The sequence below is a fragment of the Miniopterus schreibersii genome (assembly GCF_964146895.1).
Source record: "Miniopterus schreibersii genome assembly, chromosome: 2".
Taxonomy (NCBI): domain Eukaryota; kingdom Metazoa; phylum Chordata; class Mammalia; order Chiroptera; family Miniopteridae; genus Miniopterus; species Miniopterus schreibersii.
In genome coordinates this window covers 13,843,203-13,860,961 of record NC_138102.1, presented here as the reverse complement: position 1 = coordinate 13,860,961, position 17,759 = coordinate 13,843,203, and the positions used below count along the sequence as shown (strand labels likewise).

The 17,759-nt window shown below is 44.1% G+C and overlaps 1 protein-coding gene across 1 annotated transcript in view; it reads left to right on the top strand.

Moving 5' to 3' along the window:
- The window catches only part of MFHAS1 (multifunctional ROCO family signaling regulator 1), a 60,397-nt gene extending 42,772 nt beyond the window's left edge, over positions 1 to 17,625 (top strand). Inside the window, exons 2-3 of the mRNA XM_081127161.1 lie at positions 5,135 to 5,261; positions 14,964 to 17,625. Of these exons, the coding sequence (XP_080983287.1) occupies positions 5,135 to 5,261; positions 14,964 to 14,997 (161 nt within the window). The 3' untranslated portion in view covers positions 14,998 to 17,625. The remainder of the gene's footprint in view (positions 1 to 5,134; positions 5,262 to 14,963) is intronic.
- The last annotated feature ends 134 nt before the right edge of the window (positions 17,626 to 17,759 follow it).

The window sequence follows — 17,759 nt, the reverse complement described above, 5'->3', positions numbered from 1 at the left end:
AGGATTTTCCTTTTTCGTTTCTCCTCTCGTTTATACCAGAATGAGAAGTAATTCCTGGCTCCAAGTTATTGATATCTGCTATTAACTGTTATGGTAAAATTTTTAAAAACAATTCCAAAATTGCATTACCTTTCACTCATTTTCATTTTAAATTTTCTTTTAAACTTTACCTTTAATTTAAATACGATAGAAAATACTTTTACATGGCATTTTATGACCTGCATCCTTTGGATTTTAATTTTTTTAAAAATGTTTACAAATTATTTCCAAATTATGCATAGTGTTTACTTCTGGCTGCCAGAGATGGGCATAACCCTGGGCCTGGAGACAAGCCTGCTCTACACAGGCTTGCTCTGCTACTTTCTGACCATCACTTTCTTTTCCAAGAAAAGTTACAATTCATAATCAAAGGCTGAGACTAAAGTCACTTCACGTCATGGATTATTTTTTAAATGAAGACTACCCAAAAGTACAACCAGCCTATTTTATTTTAATTTTTAAATTTTATTTTTTTATTTTATTATTTTATTTTATTTTTATTTTATTTAGCTGTGGTCTGGAGGGAGGCATCGTGGTGCGATGAGGTGCAGGCACGGGGACCTGCCCCTGGAACAGCATAGGGCAGCCAAGTCTGCAGACGGTGGTGAGGTTGGAACCAACAGGTATAGAGAGGTTGCCTCTGGCACCTTTGCGCACAGTCCTAAGTGAGCGCAGTGGCACGTTTTTCAGTTGAACATGTTAATGTTTCATGTTTACTTCTGCGTATATGCTTTCTGGACTTTATTTTGCTCTAAGACAAGGTATCCTTGTATCTCCACCTGGCTTTCCCGTTCCATACAGAAGGGACCAGGGAGTTCCCCAGTCCTTGCTGCCTTAGGTGCCTTGCTGGGCTCGTGAAGGGGGAGCCTGCCTGGTCACTGGGTTCGGAGGGTGCTGCCTTTGCCCCAAGGAGACGTGGGGAACATGCATTCGTGTGTCCATTGGAGCTCCATCCAGAGTCTCACTTAATTAAATTAATTAGAGGCCAGCAGTGGACCTCAGGGCTGGAGGGTGTGAATTTTACAGTATTAGAGCTGAGAGGCCTTAAAGACATCTAGATAATAGATGTCTTTATTTAATGGAACTGATATATTTGTTTATTTCCATTTCAAGACTACTTTTGCTGTTGGGAGGGATGTTCGTAACCTACATCATTATGCTGGATTAAGAAGAGGGTTTTATTTGCACTGAAAAGGAAGGCGTGGTGCTTTTAGTAGTGTGGTTTGGGTCGTCAGTAAGATAAATTTTTCCTATTTTCATCATGTGTCTAATATTTGAGACTTCTGATGATTCACAGAAAAAGTTGAGCTCATTTTACTTGTCTTCTGTTGATTTTAATTTGAAAACCCATAATAAAACTTGGTGTTCTGTTCTTTCACAGGGGGGAAAACAGTTGATAAAGAGTTTGCTTGTATTTTAAAGCCAGAAATCCTGAGCTAGAGTAATTAAGAAGAGTTTTTCATAACTTTAATGGGCACAAGGAGACAGCTTAGTGGCCTAACACAGCTTCAGTTAGTGGTCTGTTTATCAGGCCAAATTTCTGCATCTTCAGGAACACTGTTTACCATTCATTGTATGTTGCACATGATAGAAAATCTCCCCCCGAGGAGAAAGTGCTGCCGTTAACACTGGCCTCTCCCTTCAGTGTGAGGCAGACTGTAGTCTCTTATTACTGACTCACACATAAAAATAAGTAAGTAACCTCAGGACCTCTTAATCTCGAATGACCCATTTCACTCTAAATTCATCTGTGTGCTTTGTCAGTTTATGTTTTAATTAGAATGTACTTTCAAGTTTACACATTGAAATGTCAGTCTCAGAATTTTTAGTGACTACAGAGAGTTCCATCTGATTAATATGTCATAGCTTATCTGTCCCCACAGCTGGACATTTTGAGAGGGTTACCAAGTTTTCACTGTTTTATAAATAGCATTGCTATGAGTAATCCTTGTATAATTTTTGTCAGAAAGCAAGGCCCTACTTTTTTTAAATTGAATTTATTAGGGTGACATTGGTTAATAAAATTATATAGGTTTTAGGTGTACAATTCTATAACACATCATCTGTATATTGTACTGTGTGTTCACCACCCCCAGGTCAAGTCTCCTTCCATCACCATTTATCCCCCTGTACCCTCTTCTACATCCCTCCAGCCCCCTTTCCCTCTGGTGATTACCATCCTTTTGTCTGTGTCTATGAGTTTTTGTGCTTTTTTTCTTAATCCTTTCACCTTTTTCACCCAGCCCCACAACCTCCCTCCCTCTGAGAGCTGTCAGTCTGTTCTCTATCTATGAGTCTGTTTCTATTTTGTGTGTTAGTTTATTTTGTTCATTAGATTCCACATATGAGTGAAATCATATGGTACTTGTCTTTCTCTGACTGGCTTATTTCAGTTAGCATAATGCTTTCCAGATCCCTCCACGTTGTCACAAAGGGCTAAGATTTCCTTATTTTTCACGGCCGAGTAGTATTCCGTTGTGTAAATGTACCACAGCTTTTTTGTCCATATTTCTACTGATGGGCACTTGGGCTGCTTGCACCCATCATTCAGGACTGTAATTCTTTTCGCTCACTTGACTTTCTTGGATGCTGAGACCCTCGACATCAGAGACCTTACCTTAGACTCCAGTATCTCCTGCATCTTCAGCTCCTCACACACAGTAAGGTCTCCCCATTTAGATATTCAGTGAGTTGCTGTATTTTAGTTCAAAATCAAATTTGTGTTGAAGAAATTTGAGACAATCAGCTTCTATTTTAGTAGATAGCACATGTTATAAACCATTCTTCGTACTCGTGATAAGATAGTTTTTTGGGGGAGGAAAAAGCTGTTAATGTTATTTTCTTAATTTAGCAATTGGGCACATTTCTTAAATCCTAAGAGTGCTGTCACCATGCAGTAGCTTTTTGGAGTGCATGGTTGTACTGGAGATTGTGGACTGTTCTGCTTGTTGCTCAGTTTTCTGTAGTATCAAGTGACTTTTTCATATACATGAAACTGCTTGGTGCCTTCAGCTTTTGTGCTGTCTCAGTGGCTGGCAATGCTGCCAGGTACAGGATATAGATGAGACCAGTTGCCTGGTCCTGCATGATGCTGGGAGTCTGGGACATGGGGGATGGGGACAGTAACGCTGCTGGTTTAATAGAAATGAATAACCAGTGCTTAATAGTCTGCTGTAAATTATTTTCAATTCTCTGGCAACTGGCCTGCTCACCAAGACCTACAACCTACCCATCAAGGAAGCCTGCTGCGCCAAGCTGATGCCAAGGATGGGTGCCTGGGGTGGGGGGTTGACACCTGCATTTGTATCCTGGGCACTCAGGCAGCTGAAAGTGAACAGAGCTGAGGCCCCTGTGAAATTCCAACCAGGAGAGAGTTCTCAGGAGAAACCAGAGAGATCCAGTCAGTCTGTGTTCAAGCCTTGTGGCTACTCTTAGGACAGAAAGTACAAATTGAGACTATCAGGTGAGGCATCGGGGAGGGCGGGCCAGAGCCAGGGCCAGGGAAAGACCTGGGGTGTGCAGAGCCCCCTCTTCCTGTAGTTCTAACCCTGCAGTTTATGGGGGTTGGTTGGTTTAAAGGTGAGCAGCTCTCTGTGGGCCTTGGAGCAGATCTGTTGAACTGAGAGAGCCTCTGAATTGTAAAGTAGTATTTGAACTGGATGGCTTCCAAATTTCAGTCTAGCTTTAATATGCTATTACTGTGGTTCATTGTTTTACTTAGATAACACTTAATGTTTACATTTTTAACTTGCATTTTAACATTTTGGGATCTTTTCCTAACTGGTGTCCGAGTATAATTTCTGATATATAGTTCAGGTATCTAAGATATAAGCTATCATGGTAAATTAAATCTTGCAGTAATTTGCTATTTGCAGTAGTTTGGTTAAGAAACTCAAATTACATCCAATTTCTGTTGTGCAAAGCCATGTAGAAATGTTCAAACCAGGAAATAAATGCCTTTCATAAAAGTACAACTATGTCTGTACTTAGCCTCCCTGAATGTTAGCTTCCTATTTGTCAAATGAGGATAAACCCAACAGGGACATTGTCCAGATGAAATGAGATGTACATTTAAAGGTCTTATTCAGTGATGGCACGTGAGCATGTCAGTCACTGAGTTCTGCTGCAGGCGAGACATTCAGAAATATGGTATTCCGAGGCAAAGGATTTTTGTATCATCACATGTTGGCATAAACTTTGGGGTCTCTGGAATTTCAAATCAGTGGTACAAGTGATGGCTTCCATAGAGTTGACTTTTTAATTCCAGTAGCGTCTTTCTCCCGTTGGCATACATTTTGTGTCCTTGGTTTGGTTTATTTACTTTCTGTGTTTAAGAAGCTGCATTTAGGCAATAATGAGTGCCATCGTCAGCCAGAAGCTATTTATTGACCTCTCTCTGAGCAAGAGCACCATGCTGGCCATGGCAATAGAGCAAGGGCCGCTGGACGAGGGGGAGGAAACTCAGGAGCAGAAGCCATCACTGCTCAGGGGTTTAATGGTCTAGTTGGAGAGAAATTGTATCTAGGGCGTGCGGAGGACACGGTTGCCTTTGGGGACTGTGGGAATCCATTATGTTAATTACCTGTGTTTACTAGACCCCGTTATTAATAAGATAGCATTGTGTTGGGCTTTTCAAATCAGAACACAGACCTACCCAGGAAATCCTCTCGCCAGTATGAGGCCGGGCTGTTTACCTTGATAACACCTTCAGCGGGCTGCATTTCCAGGGCGTTTATGTGGGGCTTTGTTGAAGGCTCCCTTTGCCCGCATCCCATCTGCCCCGTCCTCATTGTGAACACCTCCCTGGCAGCCCCTGCTTCTCTGGGCTCTGGGGATCCTGGCTCAGTCTGCCTGACACATAGATAAAGATGTCCAGAGTCAGTCTAGGAAAAGGAAGGTGAAGAGAATAGTGGCAGATGCTGTCTTTGTCTGCAGAGATGGTCTTCCTGCCACAACCCTCAGAACGCTGTCCACGGTGACGCAGATGAGAGCTTCGGCGGTGCAAGTGGGAGCAGAGCCAAGCTGCATTTCGCTGGCAGGTGGTCCCATTTTTAAGGCAAATGTCATTAATGCATTTCTCTCTCTCCTCCTGCAGGGGAGCTGCTGAGTCAGCCCAGACCGGAAGGAGTGGCAGAGATCATTTGCCCCAAGAACGGCAGTGAGCGAGTGAACGTTGCCTTGGTTTACCCACCTACACCGACTGTGATCAGCCCCTGTTCCAAGTGAGTTCTGAGCATGGCAGCCCCTGCCCCTCATCCTGATCCTGCCTCTGTAATTGTAGTAACAAAAAGCCAAGTTCAAGTATATCTCAGCAGACCTTGAAAAGCGCCCCCCCACCCACCCACCCCAGATGTAGTGATCTGGGTACATCAACACTGTGGCTTGTTTAGCAAACTAGGAACTTTTATTTTTTCTTATTTGTGATTTTTTTTTAACTTTTGCTGAAAAAAAGTCAGAGCATTTTTAACAGCTTTATTGAGATATCATTTATATGCCATACAGTTCACTCATCAAAAGTATATAATTCATTTTTGCAGATATATACAACTGAAAAAGAGCGTTTTTTGATGGATAGTCTCAGTTCTGTCATTGCAGAAGTAAGGAATAGTGAGAGCCCATTGAATAAGAAAAGCTTGCGGAAAAGCTGTAGATTTTCCCTGTGGGCCTTTGGTTCTGTGTCAGTGCTTGATAGTCAGAGGCTGTGCTGTCTGCTCTCATCTTCCCCCAAATGGACTTAAAGACAGAGAATGCACCTGTGCCTACTAACTTTTGGATATGATGTTAGCTTAGTAGTACAGATAAAACTCATCCTGTTTTCTTGTTTTCTTTTTTTGGGGTAGCATTAAGAACTAAACAGTGAAACTACTTTTAAACTGAGATGAAATGCCTTCTTACCACAAATCTTGAAAAGTCACAGCCACGCTTCTTCTTGGAGCAGCTCTCATATCTGGGTGCTGTCATTTCAGCAAAGTATTCATGTGGGAAGCTTTCGTTTTTCTTCCTAGTTGACCACACAGAGGTTTTGTTTTTTTCATATATAAGCTTTTTACAGGGAGGTTGGGAAGTTAGCATTTGAGAAAGGCGACCTGTCATCTCCTCCGGAGAGACTTGCTGTCAGGCTGCGATGGAGAGCTGTGCGACAGGAGCCCAGCCTCTGTCCCCAAGGTGTCAGTTCTCCTGCCTTTGCTATGCTCTCTGCAGAGGGGGCCTGGCACACTTGTTCATCAGCAGCTGTAGTAGAAGACTGCTGTCCCTTTTCTCCAAACTGGGTGACTCATTAGACAGAACATCCCTAATCCCTCTTTCCTGGGAAATATCACTAAACACCCAAAGGAAACTCTTATCTAATGCCATTATATTCAGAATGCTGTTTGAGCTAATGAGAATATAGATAGTGTAATTCCTCACTAATATGCGTCTAAGACATGGTCGGATCTTGAAGCGCTTCTTAAATATTAAGTAGAATTACACGGTGACTTCATATTAACCAGAAGATTCCCAGTCCCAAACATATCAAACCATAGAAAATCTCCCGGTTTTTGAATTGGCCCCTTTCTTTCAAATGCACTAGTGTAAGGACAAGGGACATTACAGAAACAGCAGGGTATGGAATGGAAACAAACAAGTGTTCAATACATTTTGCATTGGTATAGATCTCTCTGAGCCAGGAGAGACATTAACCTCTTGTTTTGCCATAGCCACGTGGCATTTAATAGGCAAGAGAGAGCTAGGACTCACATATCCATTTGCACAAGAAACCGCAGTGGCAGGGCGCCAGCTTTATCAGTGTTTTCCCATGGGCCGCTTGTACTGCCACAGAAAGACACTTACACCAACCTGAAAAAATGCTATCAGCCCCTCTCCCACACAGTTTATTATACCTGAATGAACAAGTCTTTAAAGTCCTGGGTAAGCAGAGCCACCCAGCCTCAGACATCTAGATGCTGGAGGGCATGCCTTTAGGATTGAACTGCTTTTGACCTCGCTATGTGAATGGTTTTATTTTGAAATCAATTAAAAAAAAAAAAGCCTCATGCAATGGATTGCAGGTTTGCAGTGTAGGTTTCAATTCTAAATGAAGGAATATCTATGAAAACAAACACATCCAGGCCAGGCCCAGTGGGAGGTCTAACTTACAAGTAGATGACGATATATTGGAAGCAGGAGATTTCAGAGACTGATGAGGAAAGCTGTTATAGGAGGCGGTTGTTACTTCAACACAGCTGTGGTCTGAACCTGAGAGCTACACTTGGGGTCCCAGCAGACATGGGAAATTGGAAGGCTGGAGCTCTTGCACTGGCCTTGCAGCTCCACCCATGTTAACTTAAGCAGGTCACTGTAGAGTGATCTTTGACTTCTGTCACCCCATAAAATGCAGGTGGATGGCTCTAAGGGTGGGCTCCCTGGCCAGTGGGCCTTACCCAGCAAAACTGATCCATGCTGCCTGGATCAGTACAACTCATTCCACTCCCAGTTCACCTTTAGAGCTGAACATATAATTTATTGTTCAAGTCAGGGAAGGATTGAGAGTGACAGGAGGGCTATTCATAGTTATTATGCCAGGATGATAGGCATCAACCAGAACTGTTCCAGGCATACCAGAATAATCACCCTACTTCTGGGTCATTGATCCAGATCTTATGGTGGCTTTTAAAAAGACATTCCAAGCTCTTCTTTGACCAGTTTACTCCCCTCCTTTCTAGGTCAAGTCAGAGACTGGGCATGCAGCTGCCTGCCTTTGACCATATGTACAATGACCGTGCTCAGGGAGCTTTACAAAGAAAAACCAGCAAGCACTGTTATTTGACTGGATACCGTTTATGAATTCTAAGCTTTTCTATTGCTCATTTAAAAGATGTTGTAGGTATTTTATTCCCTAGTCGAGAGAGACAGAGAATAAAGAGTAGGGAGTGATTTTTTTAAAAACGTGATTTACTCTCATAGCTTGTCTCAGTGGTTGGTGGCTGAGGTCTGGACAGACATTCCCCTGGGGAGAGGTTACCTGTCCTGAATGAAATGAAATGCCTCTCCTCCTGCACCTCGGCCTCCAGGGAGAAACCTAGGAGCCGAGTGGCTTCTTGGCCCCTTTGCTGATTATCAGGTAGAGATGTAAGTCATTTCCATGTTTTGATCATCCTGAGCTGATTTTCAAAGATATTTGCATTTGACATGAGATGAAAATTAATCTAGTAGTAAATTTGCTGAGTTTCTCTAAAAAAATTCTGACTGCCTTAAGGATATGGACTCTAGGACATTTTTTAAAGCTTCATTGAGGTATACTTTGATACCATAAAACTGGCCCATTCAGTGATTTTGAATATATTTGCAGCTCTCAACACAGTCTAATTTTAGAACATTTTCATCACTCCGAAGAGAAACTGCCTGCCCATTTGTAGTCACTTGTGTCTAATCCAACACCTAGCTCCCTGCAGTCAGCACATATTTTTAGTATCACTTTCAGGAATGGCTTTGCTGCATGTTGTGTTGGTATTAAACAGATTTGTAGTTTTAAAGAAATTCTTATAAACACATTACCCCTGGCCCAGTTCAGTCTAAAGGCAGTGAATTGACTTGCACCCCCACTGCTAGCCTCTGATTACTGAACAACAGAGGTGATTTAGAGCTGCTTGGAGGAAGATCATCCTCCTTCAGAAGTTCTTTTTTTTTTTTTTTTTTTTTTTTAATACAGGTAGCAATTTCGAACAGACTTTATTTTTTAAAGCAGTTTAGGTTCACTACAAAATTGGGCAGAAGATACAGAGATACAGGCCATATACCCTTTGCCTCTGCATATGCCTTCCTCACCATCCCCATCACCATCCCCACCCCCACCAGAGTGTACATTTGTTACAGTCGATGAACTTACAAGTCCATGGTTTATATTAGAGTTCACGCTTGGTGTTGTACATTCTGTGGGTTTGGACAAATGTATAAGGACCTATATCATACATATTACAGTATTGGACACAAGATTTTCATTGCCCTAAAAATCCTCTGGGCTCCCCCTACTTACTCCCCACCGCCTTAACCCTTGGCAACCACTGATCTGTTTCCTTTCAGTTTTATTGAGGTATAATTGACAAATAAAATTGTAAGCTATTTAAAGTGTCCATCATGGCGATTTTATATGTGCACACTTAAAAGGATTGCCAACATCTAGTTAGTTACCATATCCATCCCCTCACATGTTTATTCTTCAGGACTCCTGACTGGCAGCCTAACTGACCCCTAGACTTTAAAAGGATGCTGAGCCTTGGACATTAGGAGTGATACGGGGGGTGAATGTACTTTCAGTGGGAAAAGTAAGGAGGAAGTGGAAGGATACTTTTACAATTTTATTGAGAAGGTTTTTATTTGTGTATTCCTGTCTCCGTCCTGTTGCTGTGCAGATTGAGCCACTTCAAAATTCCAATTCTGAAGGGAAGGTGTGAATTTGCACAAACATCAGCTTGTGCGTTTCTTTTGTAGGTTCCCTGTAGAATGTTTCTCTTTATAATTTTCAAAGAAGTGTAGAACAAACCTACTTCTAGCCAGATAACCCAGTGTATCTACTGATTTTCATTTGAAAGACGGAATTCAACAGGTTAGCATATGAAAATGTTTTATCTTCAGGTGACCTGGAGCTCAGCCCACATTCCTCCCTGTGGTTTCTTAATGGACTGATTGTTGAACATACAGGAAATGGGAATCTATCATTTTTATTTCCTGACAGTTGCCATCGCTCTTGTGTGGGTCCGTGCCTGTCTGGGCTCCATCATTTGTGGGGTGGTGGGACTGAAAAAGGAACTCAGTTCTGATTTTGGCAGGTCGTGTGTTACAGAATTAGAAAAAAATGGGCCAGTTTGAAAATTGTTGGGCTAAGCTTTCCCCTTTTCCAGAAAGAACTACTAATAATAGAAGGCCAGACTGAGACACTGCATTTCAAAACTGCCTTTTAAATTTGGGCTATTGAGTATATACTGTAGCATTCCATTCAAGCAAGATCCCAGTAAAATTCCAGTGCGCGCCGTTGTAAGTATGCTAAAAAATGTAGTGATTACTTTGCATAGGAATGTTGGCAGTTATATTGTTATGACATACGGGTTTTTAAGACCAATTGAAATAGCCTTTTATAAAAAGTAGGGTGAAGACACTGTGGCCTGTATCCCACCAACAGGCAAAGAATGTTTAACTGCACTCAGATTAGTTAATATGAACTGGATAAAAAAATATTTTTAAACAATGGAGTGAGATAAATTTGGCTTTATCACAGTGGAGACTTTTTCAAAGGCCCCAGAATTTTTAAAACGCGGAGGGCGGGGAAGGCTGCCAGTGGAGTTTGGGGCGTGTAGCACATTGATTTGCATTGATTCGTCTTGTTCTTTCTACAAAAAATGAGGCAGCTCATTCATTGCCTTGTAGCTTTTCCAGGTGAGGAGCAAGTGTTTCTTTGATGGTTTAGTCTCCCATCAGCCACATTGACACTGGAATTTGTTCCCTCTCTGCTTAGGTATCTCCATACTTTCTTGGAAAGTTAAGTGGAAAGGATAGTGCTTCTTTCCCCTATGCATCATTTTTACTGTGCCCACTCTGACTTTAGGAGCGCCAGTGTTTAAGGGTAAGTCTCTGGGAAGCAGAGAGGGTTTCGGAACTAGACAAGGGCTTCCTACGGACTCGGAGAGTTTAGGGAAAAGGGGGGGTAGGGTTTGGGATGAAAAAACTCGATAGAACAAGACAGATTACAAATCTTTTACTTATCCAGAATCAAGATGCATTTGAGAATTAAAAATATGGAAACTGCTTGATTCTTTCACCTAATCTGCTATAATATAGCATAAATCAGGAATCAGATCCTTGTTGGAAAAAAGTCGTCTAAAAAAATTACTGGAATGTTAGGCAAGATGGTAACATCAGGAAAAGCTTGAGTTGATCAGTATAGCCAATAGCTTTCTAAAAGCAGTGTTTGTATTTATTTTCTCGGGCACTTTGATGGGCCCAGGAGTTCACTTCCTGTGTTTGAATCTTCCCAACGGGTTATGCTGTAAAGTAGCATCTATCAGATGCAGATTACAGGAGTGCCAATCTCATGGGGTTACTGTGAGCATTAAGAGGGACTGTTGCAGGGAAAGCATTTAACAAGCACTGGTCCTTGCACTGAGTAAATGGAGCTCAATAAATTCAGTTGCTGTTATTTCTGCTCAGAATTACTAGTGGTGTACACTGGGGGTGGCACATAAAGGTAATAATAAGAAACAAAATTTCAAAATGCAAATCAAAATACTGGAGTAAAATCAACCCTCTGACTTACTAGCAGTGTTTAGCTTGTTAGTGCTGTGCCCGCCCAGGAAGGTGCTGCTGGGTGGGTAGGTGGCTTACCTTCCCCTCCTCGTGCATAATGAGTCCAAGTGGAATACATGCGGACCTGTTGTAAGGCACCTGCACTTACCCAGGGAACGGCAGTGCCCACCCAGGCTTCATGAACTGAAGAGATGAGTGGTAGCCTTTCATTCATGTGGTAGTCTCACATGCCTACCGTGCCTGCATGAACTCCTTAGAGGGGACCCCGACCCTTATGCTCCTCCCAACAACCCTGTAAGTCCCGTAGGGCCAGGAGCACTGAGCCCTACAACCAGTTACTGAGTGCACGGCTGGGCCCGAAATCCACACTGGCTCCCTGATCGGTGCTGTTTTCACAGCAAGTTCTTCCTTACACATTTGTTTTAAAAATGGCGTGTTAATAGAACACTGGAGGGATAATAAGGCCAACAGATCAGGAAATAGCTCTCATTAAAAAGGTAGTTTATTACTCACATTTCCTTAGAGGACAGACATGCAGTGGTGGGCGGGGGCAGGGGCTGCATGGGGAAACACCGGGGGGAGAGGGGGGAACTGTGGGCAAGAGCCTGTGTTGTGGTTTCCGTGGGAAGGTAGGGACAAGGCAGGGGAACGGGCTTAGGATTGGCCAGTTTGAATAGTTCCATTGGGCTCTGGGGCATAGGGACTGTCTGTCCCTGGTTGTCTGGTACCTGGCCTTTGAGGTGATTAGGGCAGGTGAATGGTGGCCCAGAGTGTGAGAGCTGATAGAGGAGGTGGTTGGGCGTGGGTTCTGGATCTGCTGGTTTGTATTTGAGAAGTACACTCACATTTGAATTGTTTACTGTCCTGGGAACTGATTTACACTGGGGGGGGGGGGGGGCAGACCCTCCAGGAGCAGCCAGGCCCCAGATGTCAGAGCTCAGAATACAGAAAGTGAGAGAACTGGTTACTATGTCATGGTGTGGCTTCAGTTTTAGCCTAAGCTTCTAAACACCTTGAATAGTTTTGCTGCATCTGGGAATGCAGCTTCAGTAATCAGATAGGATGCTCGGTCTGAGACCCCCAAGCTGGCCTCTGTTTGCAACTACCTGGCAACGCCCTTGGACAACCTGTAGGCTCCATCGGTGTGAATTACTGTCTTCCTCCCCCAGAGCTCTCCACCAGCCTGTGCTTTGCACCTATCTGTGAAGCTAGGAATCTGTCAGCTTCAGCACTGTCCCTCCTCTCCATAGGCAGACCTGTTGTCTGTCTTACCAGCGTGTCTTGACGTGAGGGAATCTCAGCATGTAACTTTCTTTTCGGCCCGCGCTTTCCTGTCGGTCCCCGTCTTTGTCAAGGTTCCTGTGATTGAGTCTCAGCTGGCCTCCTATGCTCTAGTCTTTTTGTCCTTCAAACCAGTATTATCTTTTAACTGAGACCCTGTCACTTCTCTCCCTGTTTAAAGGCCTTGAAGGGCTTCCTAGTGACGATAGTCACAAGTTCAAAATCCTGGGCATGACTCACAATCAGACCCCAGCCACCTTGCTGACATGTGTGACACCCCCTACTGTGGGGGGGGGGGCGGTCAGCCATACTACACTCCTGGCTGGGTCAGTTCTTAGCTGGTGGCCACCCCTTCTCTCCTACCCAGGGAAGGCCCGTTATTCCTAAGGCCAAGGTCATGCAGCACCTCCTGAGAAGCCATCCCTAGTGCTGTCACCAGTCACTTTTCTTCACGTCTCTTCTGTACTCCTTACTCGCCTCCTTTACAGTAACGAGCTCACAGTAGCTTGGCTGTTTTTCACCTGTGACTTTTCCATCACACCTTATTAATCATTCATTCAGCAGATCTTTGCTGAGTATCTGCCCTGGCTAGGCCTTGTACCAGGTGTGGAGGATCGGAAATAATTGAGCTAGACCCCGCCCTCAAGAATCTAATAGCCCCTTGGGGACTAGGAGAAGCAAGCGCCAGCCAGCCAGCCTTGTGAGTACTGAGACCTGCCCAGATGGTGCATCAGCAGAGCCGTGCGGGCACAGAGAAGAAAGACCTGCCAGCCAGAACTGGGGAAAGTTCTGGGAACTCGAGTGGGTCTTGATTGAGGGGTGAGAACAAGTTTCCTGAGATGGGGAAGTGGGGTGGGATAGGGTGGGAAAGGTGGGTGACTTGATGGACCTTTTTTCCCTAAGAGTCCGGACGTGAAAAGTGGCATCAATGTAAGAAAATGTTCAAACCGGTTTCCCTCTTGCTCCTTCCATGCTGATCATCCCGCTCCGTGCCCCTGATCAGGGATTCGTGCGTCTCAGCCTCACGTGTGGCCCGGGACGCAGCCAGGCACAGCTGCCGGCGTTTCCCAGGTTCTTAGACTCAGGGAGAACGTTTACATAGCACGTGTCACACGAGCCTGCATCCTGCAGGACCCAAGTCACCTGCTTGGCAGAAACGTGTTTGCACTCTGCCGTCCTCGTTACAGTTTGGTGGACTATATTATCACTTGAATTTGAGGCCGTCCTCAGAACTTTCTCTACTCTGAAGTTACCATATTAATAGGCCCTCAAGGAGGCCATGGAAACAGGAAACTGCCCCAGGGCCCTGAGGATTCCAACCTGTCCCGCAGTGTTTGGAGTTAGCTCCTTTGAAGGCCCCCCGCTCTGCGCTCTCTGCTGTGGACCCTGGGGAAGTTATTTAACCTCTCGGAGCCTTGGTTTGCTTCTTGGGGAAGCCGGTGCTGACCTGGTAGGACTGTGATGAGCTGATGATTCATGAAATAATGCTACAGTGAGTGGTGCTGTTCCCGGCATGTAGTCCATTGTTAGGAAAGGGAAGGTGCCTATTTTTGGTGACATTATTAATATTATGTTCAGTGGATTCTTGTATGAGCTGGAGAGGTGTCTTAGGTAGATACTAAATTGTCAGTTCTCCATAAAAGCAAGTAGCCTTAGGAGAGATGGGGGGGCGGAGGGTGAAGGAAACAGATCCGAACCCCTTTATGTCTTTGTTTTTTTTAACGGTTGCTAAAACAGTTCTTAAAACATCACATCGCTTGCCATTGTAGGAAAGCTGAAATAAGGGATGGGGACACTTGCCAATTTTTCCTCTAACCATGTTGTCTAGATTGAATGTCACTTTAATTAGCTGAAGACACAGCAGTTTCTTCATTTTATATTCACTCAACTCCCGGGTTCAGTTTGACAGCCTCTCACAACACTTTAAGTAAAACTGTCTTAGTCCAAATAGACACCCATTCTTACTTTTTAGCGTATGTTCCTACTCCTAGCGGGTTTCTTGGTGTGTGTCTGTGTGTGTCCATGTGAGTTTCTAGCATGGAGGCGGTGCTGTGTTTGGAGTTTGGGTTCTTAATTAGAAATCTAGTGAAGCTGTGAGATCACAGTGGAATAAGTGCTTCTAATTGGTGTCATCTCTGCGTCTGAGCTTCATGTCACAAACAGAAATGTGTGACAGGTGTCTCTTAAAAGGATTCTCCTTCATAGGAACCTCAGTTACCTGACATTTGCATCTTTATATTAGTTCTAGAAATAGACATGAAAATCTGTGTGAAGAATAGATTTGCAGTGTGGCTTCCTGTGTTTATGGCTGAGAATGCCCTTACCTTTTGTCATTTCTGGGCTTCCTCCTCAATCCCCCCGCATAGGAAGAACGTTGGTGAAAAGCACAGAAACCAGTGACCTTCATGGCTGTGGAATTTCCGTGGAGACGAGCGCATCGGAGCTCACCTGGACCACCTTTCGTACCTGGTAACCCTCCACCGCCCAGGTGTGCCCTGAGCTTGAGTGCGGAGTGCTCGGGGTGCTTTCGGAGGAGGGAGCACGCCTGGCCTGCGGGTGAGGTGGGCAGGAGCGGGCGGGCGATGGGAGAGGGAGGGAGCAAATGTTGTACAACCTGAACCTCAGAACTGTGATCCTCCAAGGAGAGCGCTACTTGAAGAAAAGAGAAAAAAAAAAGTCGAATGGCTTCTCAGGGATTTTGTTTTCTGTGCACATACAAGCCATACGTAGTTCCAGTGCAGGTGGCAGTATCCAGAGCACTCAGATTTCAGTTCTGTTAAATGTGAACGAGGGATCGACTGACCATTCATTGCTGTTCCGTAACTAGTGTAAAATATGTATATGTTTATCTTTATTTTTATAATATGCAAATACATTTAAATTTATACAGTTCGAAGCTTCTAGCGTTAGTTAACACTGGGTGCAATATTCGCATGAGAACTGTGCCAAGATGGGGCTGATTTCTTATTTTAGCATAAGACCTTTTTGTTCGTTCTTTATTCTTTAATCCTTTTCAGATTAAAAAAAAAAAAGATATCTCTCTGCCCGCGGGTTAAGTGTTGGTTCGTAGAGGTTGCCAAGAATCTGCAAGCATCTTCAAGGTGCACTTCAGGCACTGTCTCTCCTTTTAACTGAAGGTCCCTGCCTGTGAGCCGTTGGGCAGGGTGGCGGGATTGTTGCTTTTCTCTGCCAACTGTCACTGCCACTGAGCAGAGTGCTCCTGGCTCTGGGCTCTCGCGCCGACCGTGTGTTGTCACTGGTGATGCACCCGTGGAGGTGTGGGGTTAGGATTCCTCAGCAGAGGACCAGGGGTCAGTGAGTCGGTGGAAAACCCGAGTCCTTCTATAGCTTAAGATAATCAGGAGTCCGTTCTAAAACACGCAGAGAACTCTGGTAATGAGTGGGGGTTTTTTTTCTAGAACAGAGTCTGTGAAATTTAGCAGAGCACTTGGAAAGCCCTCAGCACCTGGCTGTGAGACCCTCAGACAGTCAGTGGCCAACTGGAGAGCCTCTGATTGGTCAGGCTGCCGCCAAGAACTAGCATAAATCTTGTTTTAAAATCTCCACGAAGCAAAATTTTAAAAGCAAAGCAAACAAATTGCTTTCTCTTGGAATCCTAATTAGGGCCAAGCAGCATCTGCTGCAGTAGTAACACATCCTAGTCTGAAGAACGTGCAGGACTGTTTACATCTGCCTCCTGCGTGCTGATCGAAAACGTGTAAGACTGTTCTCGCCAGTGTAAGGCAGGAAAAGCGAGTCAGCCGGCAGTATTCTCTTATGAAGTATTAACTCTTGGGAATGCCACAGTCCACAAAGTCTCCCCAGGCAAGCTGCTGCATTGCAAAAAAATCACAAATCGATTTTTGTAGGATATTTTGTGCCCCAGGAGTTAACTCCAGAACCTCCAGTTTCACAAGGATGATTTCTTATGACCAGAAAATCAGGTGGAATCAGACTATTTCTCTATTTTTAAATACTTGAATATGAACCCTCAGATTTGAAATTTCCCTATCTCTGGAACACAGTCACAAAATTAATCTGGTTGATCCTTTTTGTCACAGTTCTCGTGTGTGTGCATGGGCGTGTGTGCGCGTGTGTGTGCCAACTGAATGCTGATGTTTAATTGCTTTATGGACCATTGAATCACTGGGCATAAAAGTTTTTTAATTGGCACGAGAGTTCCTAAACTGTCAAATTAACTGATTTTTGACCCATCTTTTGAAAAGACTCTTAAGTGTGTACTTTGAGCTAATTCTCCAGGGGACCATATTAAATGGGGGGGGGGAAATGTCCCTTTGGGTGACATACCCTGCGAAGTTTGTGCTGTTATTATGAACACAGATGCCCATGTTCTTAATATCTGCTATTTTTTGACAAATGATGTTTTGTGCTGTCATCTGAACCCTAGAGAAGCAGAGTAAGAAGAAGTCTTGGGGTCACATGTGTTTAAGTAAAAGGGTCATCGCAGTAGAGGGTCATGTGACCGAAAGCAGCTCCAGAAAAGCTTGAGGCCTTGCCTCGGGGTGGGGGAGGGTTGAAGACACAGAAAACACTCTGCTCTGCGGGAATTGGAATTTTCGCTGTCCGCGCGGGAAAGTCCGCTTCCTCCTTCAGCACCTGGGAAGACTCAGCCGCCGAGGCCAGGCAGTTCCCTCAGCACAGGGCAGCCTCCTGCCAAGCCGTCCCTGGCCTCCCCAAAAGCCGCCCTCCAAGTTTGTTATGGTTTCTATTTCTGCAACTTGCGGTATCAGAACTACTTCCTGGGATTGTGAAGTGCCGCCAGGATAAATGTTCTTCCCCTTCCAAGGCAAAATAACAGCGCTCACATCTGACACGCGTGCGGTGGACTCTTCTGACTGAACAAAATGGAAAGGGCTTGGGGTCATTGCTGATGGGGGGTGTGATTTTTTCATGACACAGTTTGTGAATTGTAATTGCGGCTTCCTATTTAATTGTTGTAACCGGGCAGAAATTTAAAAAAAAAAAAAAATTCAAAAAGTTCAATAAAAATACAAATGTTTAAGCAATTATATTTTCAGAGTTTAATTATTTCTGTGGTGGTTCTTTTGTTTGTTTTAATTTTATTAGTTAAGGAATAACTGTTTTATATTTGTAGTTAAGCCACTTTTGAGCTATGGGAGGTGGGCGGTGGAGGCTCTGTT